Genomic DNA, 17,129 nt, shown 5'->3' with positions numbered 1-17,129 from the left:
CAGGTTATAGTCCAACAGTTTTATTTGAAAATCACAAGCTTTCGGAGGCTTTCTCCTTCATCAGGTGAGTAAGGTCACATTATAAAAGTTTAGCATAACTTCCTTGCTTTTGTGCTCCATGCCTCTGTTAATAAAGCCCAGGATTCCACATGCTTACAGCCTTCTCAACTTGTCCTGTCACCTTCAAAGATTTGTGTACATACACCCCCAGGTCTCTCTGTTCCTGCACCCCCTTTAAAATTGTACCATTTAGTTTATGTTGCCCCTCCTCATTCTTCCTACCAAAATGCACCACCACATTTTTCTGTGTTAAATTTCATCTGCCATGTGTCTGCCCATTTCACCAGTCTGTCTCTGTCCTCCTGAAGTCTGTTACTATCCTTCACTTTGTTTACTACATTTCCGAGTTTCGTGTCATCTGCAAACTTTGAAATTATACCCTCTATACCCAAGTCGAGGTCATTAATATAGATCAAAAAGAGCAGTGGTCCCAATACTGACCCCTGGGGAACACCACTGTATACATCCCTCAAGTCCGAAAATTGTTATAAAAGCCCAACTGGTTCACTAATGTCCTTTAGGGAAGGAAACCTGCCGTCCTTACAGAAGAACAGGAGGAGGCCATTCAGTCCCTCTAGCCTGTTCCGCCATTCAATAAGATCATGGCTGATCTGTATCTTAACTCCATTTATCCTTCTTGGTTCCATCCCCCTTGATACTCTTGCCTAACAAAAATCTATCGATCTCAGTCCTGAAATCTTCATTTGACCCCCAGCATCCACAGCTTTCTGGGGAAGAGAGTTCCAGATTTCCACTCCCCTTTGTGAGAAGAAGTGCTTCCTGAACGGCCTGGCTTTAATCACCCCTTACCCGGTCTGGTCCTATAGGTGACTTCAATCCCACACCAACGTGGTTGACTCTTAACTGTCCTCTGAAGTGATCCAGTAACCCACCATCACCACGCAGACTGCAGAGGTTCAAAGAAAGCCCACCGCCACCTTCTCAAGGGGCAACTAGGGATGGGCAATAAATGCCGGCCTTGCCAGCGACGCCCACATCCCCAGAATAAATGATAAAAATCACATAGAAACTGGAACAATTCTGAATGAAATGACAACGTTTACCCATTCTACGCCTCCCAACTTCGGCCTAATGCCTCTCAGAGGCCTTGGGCTTTCCTTCTGCACTGTACCCAAAGCTTCAATCCTTGAGTCGGGTCTCGTGTTGCGAGGTTTTCCGACCGACTTTAGCAGCTCTGATGCTTACTGCACGTGCCTGTGGGCATGAGGCTTCCCAAATTCCCGCCTCGCAACAGGCACTGTGGGCGACACAGAGAGCTTTGGAGGAGACCCGTCCCTAAGCTCGAGCTGTGAAAGGTGGAGGGGTCGGGGCCTGAATCCTGAAGGGACAATGTCTCTCCGCACAGGACTGAACGGGAAATGGCCAGAAATATCTGTCAGTGACGTCGCTGTTAAACACCGGGAATGTTGAGGCACGTCAGTTATGTGGAGAGACTGGAGAAGCTGGGATTATTCTCCTTAGAACAGAGAAGGTTATGGGGAGATTTGATAGAGGTGTTCAAAGTAATGAGTGGTTTTGATAGAGTAAATAAGGAGAAAATGTTTCCAGTGGCAGGGGGGTCAATAATCAGGGGACACAGATTTGAGATAATTGGCAAAAGAACCAGAGGGGAGATGAGGAGAATTTTTTTTACGCAGTGATTTGTTCTGATCTGGAATGCGCTGCCTGAAAGGGCGGTGGAAGCAGATTTAATAATAACTTTCAAAAGGGAATTGGATAAATACTTGATAAAATAATTGTGGGGCTATGGGGGAAAGAGCAGGGGAGTGGGACTAATTGGACAGCTCCTTCAAAGAGCCTCCCCTCTGGTTCTTTTACGAGCACAGGGGGTGATGGGAGAACGGGACTTGGTGCGAGTTAGGATACGGGAGGCAGAGTTTTGGATGAGCTCAAGTTTATGGAGGGTGGAAGATGGGAGGCCGGCCAGAAGAGCATTGGAATAGTCGAGTCTGGAGGTAACAAAGGCACGGATAAGGGTTTCAGCAACAGATGAGCTGAGGCGGGGCGGAGTCGGGCGATGATACGGAGGTGGAAGTAGGCGGTCTTGGTGATGGAGCGGATATGGGGTCAGAAGCTCATCTCAGGGTCAAACAGGACGCCAAGGATGTGAACGGCCTGGTTCAGCCTCAGGCAGTGGCCAGGGAGAGGGATGGAGTCGGGGGCTGGGGAACGGAGTTTGTGGCAGGGACCAAGGACAATGACTTTGTTCATCCCAATATTAAATTGAAGGAAATTTCTGCTCTTTCAATATTGGAGGCAGTGGAGGGGTCAAGAGAGGTGGTGATGAGGTAGAGCTGGGAGTTATCAGCGTACATGTGGAACTTTGGAACTTGACATATTTTCGGATGATGTCTCCGAGGGGCAGCATGTAGATGAGTAATAGGAGGGGGCCAACGATAGATCCTTGGGGGACTCCAGAGGTAACGGTGCGGGGCCATACAAGAATGAAAAGAAAAGAAACTTAGAAACAGATTGGAAGACAAATTCTTTTATTTAAGGCGAAAGTCTCACTCATACCGTCGGGCTAGACAATATATTGTGTGCACACACATGGCTGCTTTCTCTAAAATACTCTTCGCTTTGTTTAACCAACAAAACTGCAAACTTCTCCCCCTGAACAAAAAACATTAACTCCTCACCTCACAAGCGGGAAACCTCAGCAGCTGGGCTGAGGCAGATCAATCCATTTCACACAGAACCTTTACAGCCAACACATGGAGGGCATTTTCATTCACTGGTTTAATTGAAATAGGTCTCAGGGTTGAAAGTATCGGGCTCTCACCTCTCACATTATTCAGACACTCTTTAAGCAAATAAACATAAGAAAGAGAGAGGGGACTGAGAGACACCAGTCAGTGTACAGATATCTCCCTGAGAGAGAGAGAGGGGACTGAGAGACACCAGTCAGTGTACAGATATCTCCCTGAGAGAGAGGGGACTGAGAGACACCAGTCAGTGTACAGATATCTCCCTGAGAGAGAGGGGACTGAGAGACACCAGTCAGTGTACAGATATCTCCCTGAGAGAGAGAGAGGGGACTGAGAGACACCAGTCAGTGTACAGATATCTCCCTGAGAGAGAGAGAGGGGACTGAGAGACACCAGTCAGTGTACAGATATCTCCCTGAGAGAGAGGGGACTGAGAGACACCAGTCAGTGTACAGATATCTCCCTGAGAGAGAGAGAGGGGACTGAGAGACACCAGTCAGTGTACAGATATCTCCCTGAGAGAGAGAGAGGGGACTGAGAGACACCAGTCAGTGTACAGATATCTCCCTGAGGAAGAGAGATGCAGCAGTTGATGACAGCCTAGACTTTTGTGTTGGTGACGCTTGTGGGTGAGCACAGATTTTTGTAATATTCTTTTGACCATTATTTTCTACAAAGCATTGACCCGATCAGGGTAGACCAGTTAATGCCTCCGTTGAAAGAATGGACAGAGGAACGTTGTAAGAACGAGTTCTTACAACGTTCTGATGAGGGCTGATGGCCGGCGCGGACACGATGGGCCGAAGGGCCTCTATCCGTGCTGTATAACTCTATGACTCTATGACTCTGAGTTAAGTATTTGTCTGTTAATCCGATCAAGAGTAATTCCTAGGCCAAGATGATATTTCACAAGGTAGGCCTTTACCCCATCCTCACTCACCCTGAGTGACCTCACATTCTCTCCACCTCACCAGGCAACTTTCTCTTCGATGCCTCCTGGATTCTGCCTCCTTTACCCTATTGTAAACAATTTTACAACAACGTTCACCTGAGGAAGGAGGAAGCCTCCGAAAGCTTGTGAATTTAAAATAAAATTGCTGGACTATAACTTGGTGTTGTAAAATTGTTTACAGTTGTCAACCCCAGTCCATCACCGGCATCTCCACATCATTTACCCTACCCAGAAGTCCATTCCACATGTTGGCCACTCTTTCTTTGAAGAACTTTATGACCTTTGACCCAAGTCCAACTGTCATTGTTTAGTTTGAAGAATATTCTGGATTATGTTTTTATGGTGTTTAAGATCTTGTTCATTACTTTCTAACATTTGGAATTTTGTGATCAATTTAAAGTGCATTCCCTTTGATTTTGAAATTTGATGTATGTTTCAAAATTTGCTGGGCTTTGGGGAAAGAGCAGGGGAGAGTGGGACTAATTGGATAGCTCTTTCAAAGAGCCGGCACAGGCACAATGGGCTGAACGGCCTCCTTCTGCGCTGTATGATTCTATGATATGTATCGAGTTGGTATGGTAACCGATTGGTTATGGTACTGGGCTAGCAACCCAGAGGTCATGGATCCAAATCCCACCAGGGCATGTTGTGTAATTGAATTCAATCAATCAATGGATTGGAACCAGAAAACGACCATGGAAGCTGCCGGATTGTTGTAAAAACCCAACTGGTTCACCCATGTCCTGTTACCTTTACCCGGTCTGGCCTACATGTGACTCCAGGCAACTAAGGATGGGCAATAAATATTGGCCTTGCCAACGTTGCCCATTATCCCAAGAACAAATATAGAAAAAGAAATATATAGAACAAATTTTTAAAAATCATTGCGTCTCCTGGGTGTTTGTCTCAATGAGTTTGCTCAGAGGAGTTACATTTCATCCTTTGCCTGAAGGCCCATCGAGCAGGTATCCCTGGTTCCCTTTTCTGTAGCATCCGGTGGGGTTTTGGTGCACGTACTGGTGACGGTACTCTTCACCGTATTCCTAAAAAAACACAAAAACACAGCGATTATGTCACTTCTTGCAGCTGATCTTAAAAGGGAGGGGACCTGGTAACATTTCCATGCGGGGATAGTTGAAAGACTATTCCAAAGCTCTCCGGTCTCCCATCTTCCACCCTCCGTAAACTTGAGCTCATCCAAAACTCTGCTGCCCGTATCCTAACTTGCACCAAGTCCCGTTCACCCATCACCCCCTGTGCTCACTGACCTACATTGGCTCCCGGTCCGGGAACACCTCGATTTTAAAATTCTCTTCCTAGTTTTCAAATCCCTCCATGGCCTCGGCCCCTCCCTATCTCTGTAACCCCCTCCAGCCCTACAACCCTCCGAGATCTCTGCGCTCCTCCAATTCTGGCCTCTTGCGCATCCCCGATTTCCTTCGCCCCGTCTTTGGCGGCCGTGCCTTCAGCTGCCTGGGCCCTGAGCTCTGGAATTCCCTCCCTAAACCTCTCCGCCTCTCTCTCCTCATTTAAGACGCTCCTTAAAACCCTTCTCTTTGATCAAGCTTTTGGTCACCTGTCCTAATAACTCATGATGTGGCTCGGTGTCGAGTTTTGTTTGATAATCGCTCCTGTGAAGCGCCTTGGGACGTTTTCACTATGTTAAAGTCGCTATATAAATGCCAGTTGTTGTTGTTGATGCTGTTTTCATTCTTTAACAACCCATTAATACTCTAGGATTTAGTTTGACATTACCTGCAGCAACATGAAGGGAGTGAATTGGATTGCTGGTCCGTGTGTACCTGGCTGCCAGAAATGGTGGCAGCACCGGACGTATACTTGTACCAGCTTAGGTGGCATGGGAGGAAATTGAGTCACCCCACAAAAACGATGCTTTATAGCACGTTCAACAATGGGGAGGTTTGAAGCATCGTAGGCTTTCAGACCTGGGCCTCAGGGCGGTAGGCAGAAGGTTGAGAATTGTACACACTCCTTCCAAATACTCTTCCTCTTTCCAACTGCCCCTCTAACCCTAACCCTAAAGGTCATAAGAGACGTACTACCCTCCAACCCCCTACCCACCCCCCCCCACCGCCGTCCCCTCTAACTCCCTCCCAATTCACAGAATCCTCTGTGGTGATGTCAGGTGCGAGACAGCCAGTGAGAAAGGAGCAGAGGCCGCACTGATCCCCCGGACAGGTCCCCCCCCGGGGGGAGAGGGGTGTAAACATACCCGGCCCAAACACGTGCCCGCACTCTCCTCCAGGCAGCGTCTGCACTAAAACCATGGCGAGCCCCGACCGTAAATCACAACCCCCTCCCCCCCCTTCCTCTCCCCCCACTCAGCTCCGGGGACCCTCTGCGACCAAGATTATTTTAAAAATATCTTTGTAAGGGAAAATGGCAGAAAGGAGGTGAAATGTGAAGGGGAGTCGGGGAGATAACCTGCTGAGTTTTTAAACCAAAAGCTTCCCTATTCAGAGGCCAGTCCTGGTGTCAGACTCATTTGAGTGTAATTACTATCCTCTTTGAAGAGAGAAGGAAAGGGGGGGGGGGGGGGGAGAGAAAAAGAGCAATTCGTTCTAATTAAATCCCGTCACAGAGCCGAGCGCAGTGTCTGCTGAATGGAATGACTCCAGTCAAGCAGAGAGCAATCTGCCTGCAGATAAAACTGCTCCCGCTATTCACGGCCCAGGGTTCCCCCACCACTGCTTTCTTTCATTACTCAACAATAGAAATTAACTGGGGTAAGTGCCTCAATGCAATTGCACCAATTGCTGCAGCCAACTAGTCTCCTTTTGTGTTCCAAAACATGTTGACCCCTTTCCATCAGGTATCAGTGAATAGTTATACCATACCCCTTGTGTGTAATTATCCACTCTTTGGTTCCAAGCAAAGCTACTTCAACCACGTCCTCCTCCTCCTCCTCCTCCTCCTCCTCCGCACCCCGCCCCCCAACCCACCACCCCATACTCCTGTCTCTGAATTTTACCCATGTGCTAACTGACGGGGAGCTGACAGACCAACACATCAGAAAATGATCATAGTGGGGGAGCAACTGAGGAATAGAAAGGGGGAAGGGGCGAGCGAATGGGAGAAAAAAAGAAACAGAGAGCGAGAAAGTAGGGGGTGGGGGTGAGAGGGAGGAGAGAGAGGGAGAAAGGTGAAAGGGGAGAGAGGGAGGAGAAGGAAACAAAGGATAATGAAATCTCTGGGAAAATAAGTCCCGTCTATTTCTTTCCTGGTGACTACATTTGCGATTTTTAAATTTCTTCTTACTGCACTGTCCACTGAGGGGAAGCAGGAAATGATCGGGACTGACGGGGTTAATCAGCAAATGGTGAGAAATGGGGCCAGAGACACTGTCCAGATTAAGAACAGCTTTGGTATGTGGTGGTGGTACATCTCTCCATCCTCCTCCAAGGTCTCTCCTCCGTCGTCCAGCTGGGTGGGACTGCGCTCACCTGGTTCCATTCCTATCTATCCAGTCGTAGCCAGAGAATCCTTTGCCATTGGCATCTCTTCCCGCCCCCAAACCATTACCTCTGGAGTCCCCCAAGGATCTATCCTTGGGCCCCTCCTATTTCCCATCTACATGCTGCCCCTCGGTGACATCATCCGAAAACACAACGTCAGGTTCCACATGTACGCTGACGACACTCAGCTCTACCTCACCACCACCTCCCTCGACCCCTCCACTGTCTCTGATTTGTCACACTGCTTGTCCGACATCCAGTATTAGATGAGCAGAAATTTCCTCCAATTAAATATTGGAAAGACTAAAACCATTGTCTTTGGTCCCCGCCACAAACTCCGTTCCTGAGCCTCCGACTCCATCCCTCTCCCCGGCCACTGTCTGAGGCTGAACCAGACCGTTCACAACCTTGGCGTCCCATTTGACCCTGAGATGAGCTTCCGACCACACATCTGCTCCAACACCAAGACCACCTAGTTCCACCTCCGTAACATCATCCGTCTCCACCCCTGCCTCAGCTCATCTGCTGCTGAAACCCTCATTCATGCCTTCGTTACCTCCAGACTCGGCTATGCCAATGGTCTCCTGGCCGGCCTCCCATCTTCTACCCTCCAAACTCACGGCATCAGGCCAAACATGGACAAGGAAACCTCCTGCTGATTACCACCTACCGCCCTCCCTCAGCTGATGAATCAGTCCTCCTCCATGTTAAGCCCCACTTGGAGGAAGCACTGAGGGTAGCAAGGGCATAGAATGTACTCTGGGTGGGGGACTTCAATGTCCATCACCAAGAGTGGCTCGGTAGCACCACTACTAGACTAGACAGACTAGATGTAGGGAGGATGTTCCCGATGGCTGGGGAGTCCAGAACCAGGGGTCACAGTCTCAGGATATGGGGTATGTCATTTAGAACCGAGATGAGGAGAAATTTCTTCACTCAGAGGGTGGTGAACCTGTGGAATTCTCTATCTCAGAAGGCAGTGGAGGCCAAGTCATTAGATGTATTCAAGAAGGAGATAGATATATTTCTTAATGCTAAAGGGATCAAGGGATATGGGGAAAAAGCAGGAACAGGGTACTGAGTTAGACGATCAGCCATGATCATTTTGAATGGCGGAGCAGGCCCGAAGGGCCGAATGGCCTACTCTTGCTCCTATTTTCTATGTTTCTATGTTTCTACTGACCGAGCTGGCCGAGTCCTGAAGGACATAGCTGCCAGACTAGGCCTGCGGCAGGTGGTGAGCAAACGAACACGAGGGAAAAACCTACTTGACCTCGTCCTCACCAATCTACCAGTTGCAGATGCATCTGTCTATGACAGTATTGGTAGGAGTGACCACCGTACAGTCCTTGTGGAGATGAAGTCCCTTCTTCGCACTCAGGACACCATCCAACGTGTTGTGTGGCACTACCACCGTACTAAATGGGATAGATTTAGAACAGATCTAGCAGCTCAAAACTGGGCATCCATGAGGCGCTGTGGGCCATCAGCAGCAGCAGAATTGTATTCCAGCACAATCTGTAACCTCATGGCCCAGCATATTCCTCACTCTACCATTACCAACAAGCCAGGGGATCAACCCTGGTTCAATGAGGAGTGTAGAAGAGCATGCCAGGAGCAGCACCAGGTGTACCTAAAAATGAGGTGCCAACCTGGTGAAGCTACAACACAGGACTACATGCATGCTAAACAGCGGAAGCAACATGCTTTAGACAGAGCTAAGCGATTCCACAATCAACAGATCAGATCAAAGCTCGGCAGTCCTGCCACATCCAGTCGTGAATGGGGGTGGACAATTAAACAACTAACGGGAGGAGGAGGCTCCGTGAACATCCCCATCCTCAATGATGGCAGAGTCCAGCATGTGAGTGCAAAAGACAAGGCTGAATCATTTGAAACCATCTTCAGCCAGAAGTGCCGAGTGGATGATCCATCTTGGCCTCCTCCCGATATCACAGAAGCCAGTCTTCAGCCAATTCAAGAAACGGCTGAGTGCACTGGATACAGCAAAGGCTATGGGCCCCGACAGCATCCCGGCTGCAGTGCTGAAGGCTTGTGCTCCAGAACTAGCCGCGCCTCTAGCCAAGCTGTTCGAGTACAGCTACAACACTGGCATCTACCCAACAATGTGGAAAATTGCCCATGTATGTCCTGTCCACAAAAAGCAGGATAAATCCAATCCGGCCAATTACCGCCCCATCAGTCTACTCTCAATCATCAGCAAAGTGATGGAAGGTGTCATCGACAGTGCTATCAAGCGACTCTTACTCACCAATAACTTGCTCACCGATGCTCAGTTTGGGTTCCGCCAGGACCACTCAGCTCCAGACCTCATTACAGCCTTGGTCCAAACATGGACAAAAGAGCTGAATTCCAGAGGTGAGGTGAGAGTGACTCATAGAATAGAAGTTTACAACATGGAAACAGGCCCTTCGGCCCAACATGTCCATGTTGCCCAGTTTATACCACTAAGCTAGTCCCAATTGCCTGCACTTGGCCCATATCCCTCTATACCCATCTTACCCATGTAACTGTCCAAATGCTTTTTAAAAGACAAAATTGTACCCGCCTCTACTACTGCCTCTGGCAGCTCGTTCCAGACACTCACCACCCTTTGAGTGAAAAAATTGCCCCTCTGGACCCTTTTGTATCTCTCCCCTCTCACCTTAAATCTATGTCCCCTCGTTATAGACTCCCCTACCTTTGGGAAAAGATTTTGACTATCTACCTTATCTATGCCCCTCATTATTTTATAGACTTCTATAAGATCACCCCTAAACCTCCTACTCTCCAGGGAAAAAAGTCTCAGTCTATCTAACCTCTCCCTATAAGTCAAACCATCAAGTCCCGGTAGCATCCTAGTAAATCTTTTCTGCACTCTTTCTAGTTTAATAATATCCTTTCTATAATAGGGTGACCAGAACTGTACATCAAGGCAGCATTTGACCGAGTGTGGCACCAAGGAGCCCTAGTAAAATCTAAGTCAATGGGAATCAGGGGGAAAACTCTCCAGTGGCTGGAGTCATACCTAGCACAAAGGAAGATGGTAGTGGTTGTTGAAGGCCAATCATCTCAGCCCCAGGACATTGCTGCAGGAGTTCCTCAGGGCAGTGTCCTAGGCCCAACCATCTTCAGCTGCTTCATTAATGACCTTCCCTCCATCGTAAGGTCAGAAATGGGGATGTTCGCTGATGATTGCACAGTGTTCAGTTCCATTCGCAACCCCTCAGATAATGAAGTAGTCCGAGCCCGCATGCAGCAAGACCTGGACAACATCCAGGCTTGGGCTGATAAGTGGCAAGTTACATTTGCGCTAGACAAGTGCCAGGCAATGACCATCTCCAACAAGAGAAAGTCTAACCACCTCCCCTTGACATTCAACGGCATTACCATCGCCGAATCCCCCACCGTCAACATCCTGGGGGTCACCGTTGACCTGAAACTTAACTGGACCAGCCATATAAATACTGAGGCAACAAGAGCAGGTCAGAGGCTGGGTATTCTGCGGCGAGTGACTCACCTCCTGACTCCCAAAGCCTTTCCACCATCTACTAGGCACAAGTCAGGAGTGTGATAGAATACTCTCCACTTGCCTGGATGAGTGCAGCTCCAACAACACTCAAGAAGCTCGACACCATCCAGGACAAAGCAGCCCGCTTGATTGGCACCCCATCCGCCACCCTAAATATTCACTCCCTTCACCACCGGCGCACCGTGGCTACAGTGTGTACCATCCACAGGATGCACTGCAGCAACTCGCCAAGGCTTCTTCGACAGCACCTCCCAAACCCACAACCTCTACCGCCTAGAAGGACAAGTCAGCAGGTACATGGAACAACACCACCTGCACGTTCCCCTCCAAGTCACACACCATCCCGACTTGGAAATATATCGCCGTTCCTTCATCGTCACTGGGTCAAAATCCTGGAACTCCCTTCCTAATAGCACTGTGGGAGAACCTTCACCACACGGACTGCAGCGGTTCAAGAAGGGGGCTCACCACCACCTTCTCAAGGGCAATTAGGGATGGGCAATAAATGCCGGCCTCGCCAGCGACGCCCACATCCCATGAACAAATAAAAAAAAAACTTGAGCCATCCAAAATTGTGCTGCCTGTATCCTAACTTGCAACAAGTCCCGTTCACCCATCACCCCTGTGATCACTGACCTACATTGGCTCCCGGACCAGCAACGCCTCAATTTTGAAATTAACATCCTTGTTTTCAAATCCCTCCATGGCCTCGGCCCCTCCCTATCTCTGTAACCTCCTCCAGCCCTACAACCCTCCGAAATCTCTGTGCTCCTCTTGATCAGCCTCGATTTTAATCGCTCCACCATTGGCGGCCGTGCCTTCAGCTGCCTAGGCCCTAAGCCCTGGAAATCCCTCCCTAACCCTCTCTGCCTCTCTCTCCTCCCTTAAGACGATCCTTAAAACCTACCTCTTTGACCAAACTTTTGGTCACCTGTCCTAATATCTCCTTATGTGGCTCGGTGTCAAAGTTTGTTTGATAATCGCTCCTGTGAAGCGCCTTGGGACGTTTTTACTACATTAAAGGCGCTATATAAATGCAAGTTGTTGTTGTGAGTAGCTGATCTGCAGCAATCGAACGGAGCCGAGGCCTTTGGGTGAGAGTGAGAGCGGAGCTCAGTGATTCTGAAGGGCCCCAGACCTCTAGTTCTGTCCCTCGGTCTTTCACAGCCTCCTGCTCGGTTTGGGCAAGGTCACGGAGGTGGAAGTAGGCGGTCTTGGTGACGGAGAGATTATGGGGTCGGAAACTCAGCTCACGGTCAAATCAGACTCAGCACAGAAGACGACACCTCCCTGGGGCTGCGTATTTTGTGGGATGTACAGGGACGGCTAATAAAGGTGTGGAGATCTCCCTCTGATCCACGCCCCTCGCTCTCAGGGTATTTATTTCTGAGGCTCCCTTTTCCTCGCCCACGTTCAATCAAGCCTCAAATTAAATGATAATGAAATCTTTCAGAAAGCGGGTAGCCCAGAATCAGTCTGCTATTAGTGCACCTGGTTCATGGAGTAACAAGGGACTCCGGAATAACACTGTTAGAACAGAGCTTTACTGAAAGTAGCAGCTGTGCGTGGACAATACCAGTAATTACTACTCTGCAGGGCCGGCTGTAATTACAGAGTTGATTAATCCTACAAGTCACATAACTACAAGAGTGGCAGCTCTTAAAGGGATGGGTAACACTCCCCATCCCCCACCTCACAAAACTTCCCCTCCCCCACCCCACCCCAACAACAACCCAGCACAGTAATGGTTAAAGGGGGTATTGGTTAGGCAAACTGGGAATCAAACAAGAATAGAAAAGGATTGTAAAAAGGATACAGAGGCACTGGAGAAGGTGCAAAAAAGATTCACAAGGAAGATACCAGAACTGAGAGGTTACAACTATCAGGAAGGATTGAACAGGCTGGGGCTCCTTTCTCAAGAAAAGAGAAGGCTAAGGGGTGACCTGATAGAGGTCTTTAAGGTTATGAAGGAGTTCGATAGGGTAGACATAGAGAAGATGTTTCCACTTGTTGGGGAGACCAGAACTTGAGGCTAGAAGTATAAGATAGTCACTAAAAAATCCAATTGGGAATTCAGGAGAAACTTCTTTACCCAGAGAATGGTGAGAATGTGGAACTCGCTACCACAAGGAGTAGTTGAGGCAAAATAGCAGAGATGCATTTAAGGGGAAGCTAGATAAGGACACGAGGGAGAAAGGAATAGAAGGTTATGCCGATAGGGTGAGATGAAGTAAGTTCAGAGGAGGCTCATGTGGAGCATAAACACCGGCATAGACCAGTTGGGCCAAATGGCCTGTTTCTGTGCTGTAAATTCTATGTAATTCTACATAATGCTGGAAGTGTCTCAACATCTGGAAGGGAAAAAGAGGAGCGATCATTTTCAACTGGTCCCCATACAGTTCCAGCATTTGCTATTTTTATTAATGGGTTGAAGGGGGCGCTGTCTTCACGAGAACAGTCATTGGCAAACTTTTCAACTCATACTGAAACCCATCGCCAGTGTGGCGACAATGTTCAGTCCTCCTCCAATCCGAATCAAAGGAGGATTCTCCGGTGTTGGATGAAGAGCATGCGTCTGTGCTAGCGGTGGTCTGTGGGTCGCACTCTCACCTCTCAGTCAGTAGGCTGACACTCCCAGTGCAGTACCGAGGGAGCCCAGCACCGTCAGAGGTGCCGTCTTCCAGATGAGACGTTAAACCGAGGCCCTGCCTGCACCTCTCAGGTGGATTTAAGAGATCGAAACCGTTTACCAGCCACAGGACATGGGTACGAAGAGCTTCCAGAATTTTCTACAGTGCCTTTTCAAAAAGAAAAAAAAAATCAGAACTATAAGAAACGAAGATCGAAGCTTCGTGATATGGGAAAAGAAAAGGAGGCTGGAATGTAAATTTAAAATAAAAATCATTCATTTGGGCAACAGGTAAAAGAAAAATATAGGAGACAGCTCACTGTTGTAAAGGTTCAAAGGCATCGAATCCAAAAATAGTTTAAATTAATCTCTCTTAGTCTCCCCACAGCAACCACAAGATGGTGGGAGTGGCCTGGCGGCCACGTTTGTGTCTGCCTGCGACCCTCGAAACTGCCCTCAATATTGCCCTACATCACAGCCAGTGGTAATATCAAGTATTGTAACAAAGGACTGTAATAGGTAGTGTAATTAAAACATGGTATATACTGCACTGTAATATCTAGAGGAACCCTAAATGTTGTGGTATTTATAGGGGCCCTTCAGATGAGATGTGAAAAGATGTTCCTGTCATCCTACTGCATTGGTTTGGTGGATGTTAAAGATCCCACTGCCCTATGAGCAAAGTGTTTTCCCGGTGTCCTGACCAACGTTCCTCCCCATCGAATGCCACCAAACCGGCCACTTGTCTTGCTGTGTCGATTTTCTTGACACTACTGCGGTAATTGATCCTCTGAACTTCCCTCACTCGCACCTCTGAAGCTCCAAAGGTGCCGTCCTTCACACCCCTTCTCCTTCCTGCATCCTCATTGTGTTGAAATCGATGTTCATCTCACTGTCTCACACTCGAGCTCAAAAACTGTGGAGTTCTGCAAGCAATGGGTGGTAGAAATGTGGAACTCTCTCCCACCAAAAATGATAAATGCTAGCTGAATAGAACAGTACGCGGGTAGGGGTATAAGAACATAAGAACATAAGAAATTGGAGCAGGAGTAGGCCAATCGGCCCCTCGAGCCTGCTCCGCCATTCAATAAGATCATGGCTGATCTGATCCCAACCACAAATCTAAAGAACACAAGAAGTCGGAGCAGGACCCGGCCACATAGCCCCTGGGCCCTCTCCGCCACCCACAGGGCATTGACCGATCCGAACTCAGCTTCATGTCCAATTTCCTGCCCGCTCCCCATAACCCCTAATTCCCTTTACTTCTAGGAAACTGTCTATTTCTGTTTTAAATTTATCTAATGATGTAGCTTCCACAGCTTCCTGGGGCAGCAAATTCCACAGACCTACCACCCTCTGAGTGAAGAAGTTTCTCCTCATCTCAGTTTTGAAAGAGCAGCCCCTTATTCTAAGATTATGCCCCCTAGTTCTAGTTTCACCCATCTTTGGGAACATCCTTACTGCATCCACCCGATCAAGACCCTTCACAATCTTATATGTTTCAATAAGATCGCCTCTCATTCTTCTGAACTCCAATGAGTAGAGTCCCAATCTACTCAACCTCTCCTCATATGTCCGCCCCCTCATCCCCGGGATTAACCGAGTGAACCTTCTTTGTACTGCCTCGAGAGCAAGTATGTCTTTTCTTAAGTATGGAGACCAAAACTGTATGCAGTATTCCAGGTGCGGTCTCACCAATACCTTATATAACTGCAGCAATACCTCCTTGTTTTTATATTCTATCCCCCTAGCAATAAAAGCCAACATTCCGTTGGCTTTCTTGATCACCTGCTGCACCTGCATACCAACTTTTTGATTTTCTTGCACTAGGACCCCCAGATCCCTTTGTACTGCACTACTTTCCAGTCTCTCGCCATTAAGAAAATAACTTGCTCTCTGATTTTTCCTGCCAAAGTGCATAACCTCACATTTTCCAATATTATATTGCATCTGCCAAATCTCCGCCCACTCACCCAGCCTGTCTATATCCCCTTGCAGGTTTTTTATGTCCTCCTCACTCTCTACTTTCCCTCCCATCTTTGTATCATCTGCAAATTTTGATATGTTGCACTCGGTCCCCTCCTCCAAATCGTTAATATAGATTGTAAAGAGTTGGGGACCCAGCACCGACCCCTGTGGAACACCACTGGTTACTGGTTGCCAGTCCGAAAATGAACCATTTATCCCAACTCTCTGCTTCCTGTTCGATAACCAATCCTCCACCCATGCCAGAATATTACCCCCAATCCCGTGATTTTTTATCTTAAGTAATAATCTTTTATGTGGCACCTTGTCGAATGCCTTCTGGAAGTCTAAATACACTACGTCCACTGGTTCCCCTTTATCCACCCTATACGTTATATCCTCGAAGAACTCAAGCAAATTTGTCAGACATGACTTCCCCTTCATAAAGCCATGCTGACTTTGTCCTATTAAATTATGCTTATCTAAATGTTCCGTTACTGTCTCCTTAATAATAGACTCCAAAATTTTACCCACCACAGATGTTAAGCTAACTGGCCTATAATTTCCAGCCTTCTGCCTACTACCCTTTTTAAATAACGGTGTTACATTAGCAGTTTTCCAATCTGCCGGGACCTCTCCTGAGTCCAGGGAATTTTGGAAAACTATCACCAAAGCATCCACAATCCCTACTGCCACTTCCCTCAAGACCCTAGGATGGAAGCCATCAGGTCCAGGGGATTTATCCGCCTTGAGTCCCATTATTTTACTGAGTACCATCTCTTGAGTGATTTTAATCGTATTTAGCTCCTCCCCCCCGAGAGTCCCCTGTTTGTCCAGTGTTGGGATATTCTTAGTGTCCTCTACTGTAAAGACTGAAACAAAATATTTGTTCAGCATTTTTGCCATCTCCATGTTTCCCACCATTAATTTCCCGGTCTCATCCTCTAAGGGACCTATGTTTGCCTTAGCCACCCTTTTTCTTTTTATATAACTATAGAAACTCTTGCTATCTGTTTTTATATTTTTTGCTAATTTCTTTTCATAATCTAACTTCCCTTTCTTAATCAATCCTTTAGTTACTTTTTGCTGTCTTTTGAAGAATTCCCAATCTTCTATCCTCCCACTAAGTTTGGCTACCTTATATGTCCTTGTTTTTAGTCGGATACTATCCTTGATTTCTTTACTTAGCCACGGGTGGCTGTCATTTCTTTTACACCCTTTTTTCCTCAGTGGAATATATTTATTTTGAAAGTTGTAAAATAACTCCCTAAATGAACACCACTGCTCATGTACCGTCTTACCCTTTAATCTATTTTCCCAGTCCACTTTAATCAATTCCGCTCTCATACCATCATAGTCTCCTTTATTCAAGCTCAGTACGCTTGTTTGAGAATCAACCTTCTCACCCTCTAATTGGATATGGAATTCAACCATGTTGTGGTCGCTCGTTCCAAGGGGATCCTTAACTAGGACATTATTAATTAATCCTGACTCATTACACAGGACCAGGTCCAAGGTTGCCTGCCCCCTTGTAGGATCAGTTACATACTGCTCAAGAAATCCATCCCTGATGCACTCAATGAACTCGTCCTCAAGGCTGCTCTGCCCAATTTGATTTAGTAGGGATGGAGGAGGCTCATGTGGAGCATAAACACCAGCACAGGCCAGTTGGGCCAAATGGCCTATTTCTGTGCTCTTGACTCAATGTAACTCAATTAATAATTTTAAATCTGAAATAAACAAATTTTTGCTAGCCAAGGGTACAAGGGATAAGGAGCCAAGGCGG

The 17,129-nt window shown here is 47.6% G+C and overlaps 1 protein-coding gene across 1 annotated transcript in view; it reads right to left on the bottom strand.

The window, feature by feature from the left end:
* Positions 1-2,553: 2,553 nt before the first annotated feature.
* LOC137342879 (peptide methionine sulfoxide reductase MsrA-like) overlaps positions 2,554-17,129 on the bottom strand; it is a 63,521-nt gene continuing 48,945 nt past the window's right edge. The window contains exon 3 of the mRNA XM_068007052.1: positions 2,554-4,784. Within this exon, the coding sequence (XP_067863153.1) occupies positions 4,670-4,784 (115 nt within the window). The 3' untranslated portion in view covers positions 2,554-4,669. The remainder of the gene's footprint in view (positions 4,785-17,129) is intronic.

Source organism: Heptranchias perlo, chromosome 26, assembly GCF_035084215.1.
Source record: "Heptranchias perlo isolate sHepPer1 chromosome 26, sHepPer1.hap1, whole genome shotgun sequence".
NCBI classification, from domain to species: domain Eukaryota; kingdom Metazoa; phylum Chordata; class Chondrichthyes; order Hexanchiformes; family Hexanchidae; genus Heptranchias; species Heptranchias perlo.
The sequence above is the reverse complement of the archived record's forward strand: the minus strand, read 5'-3'. Positions and strand labels throughout refer to the sequence as shown.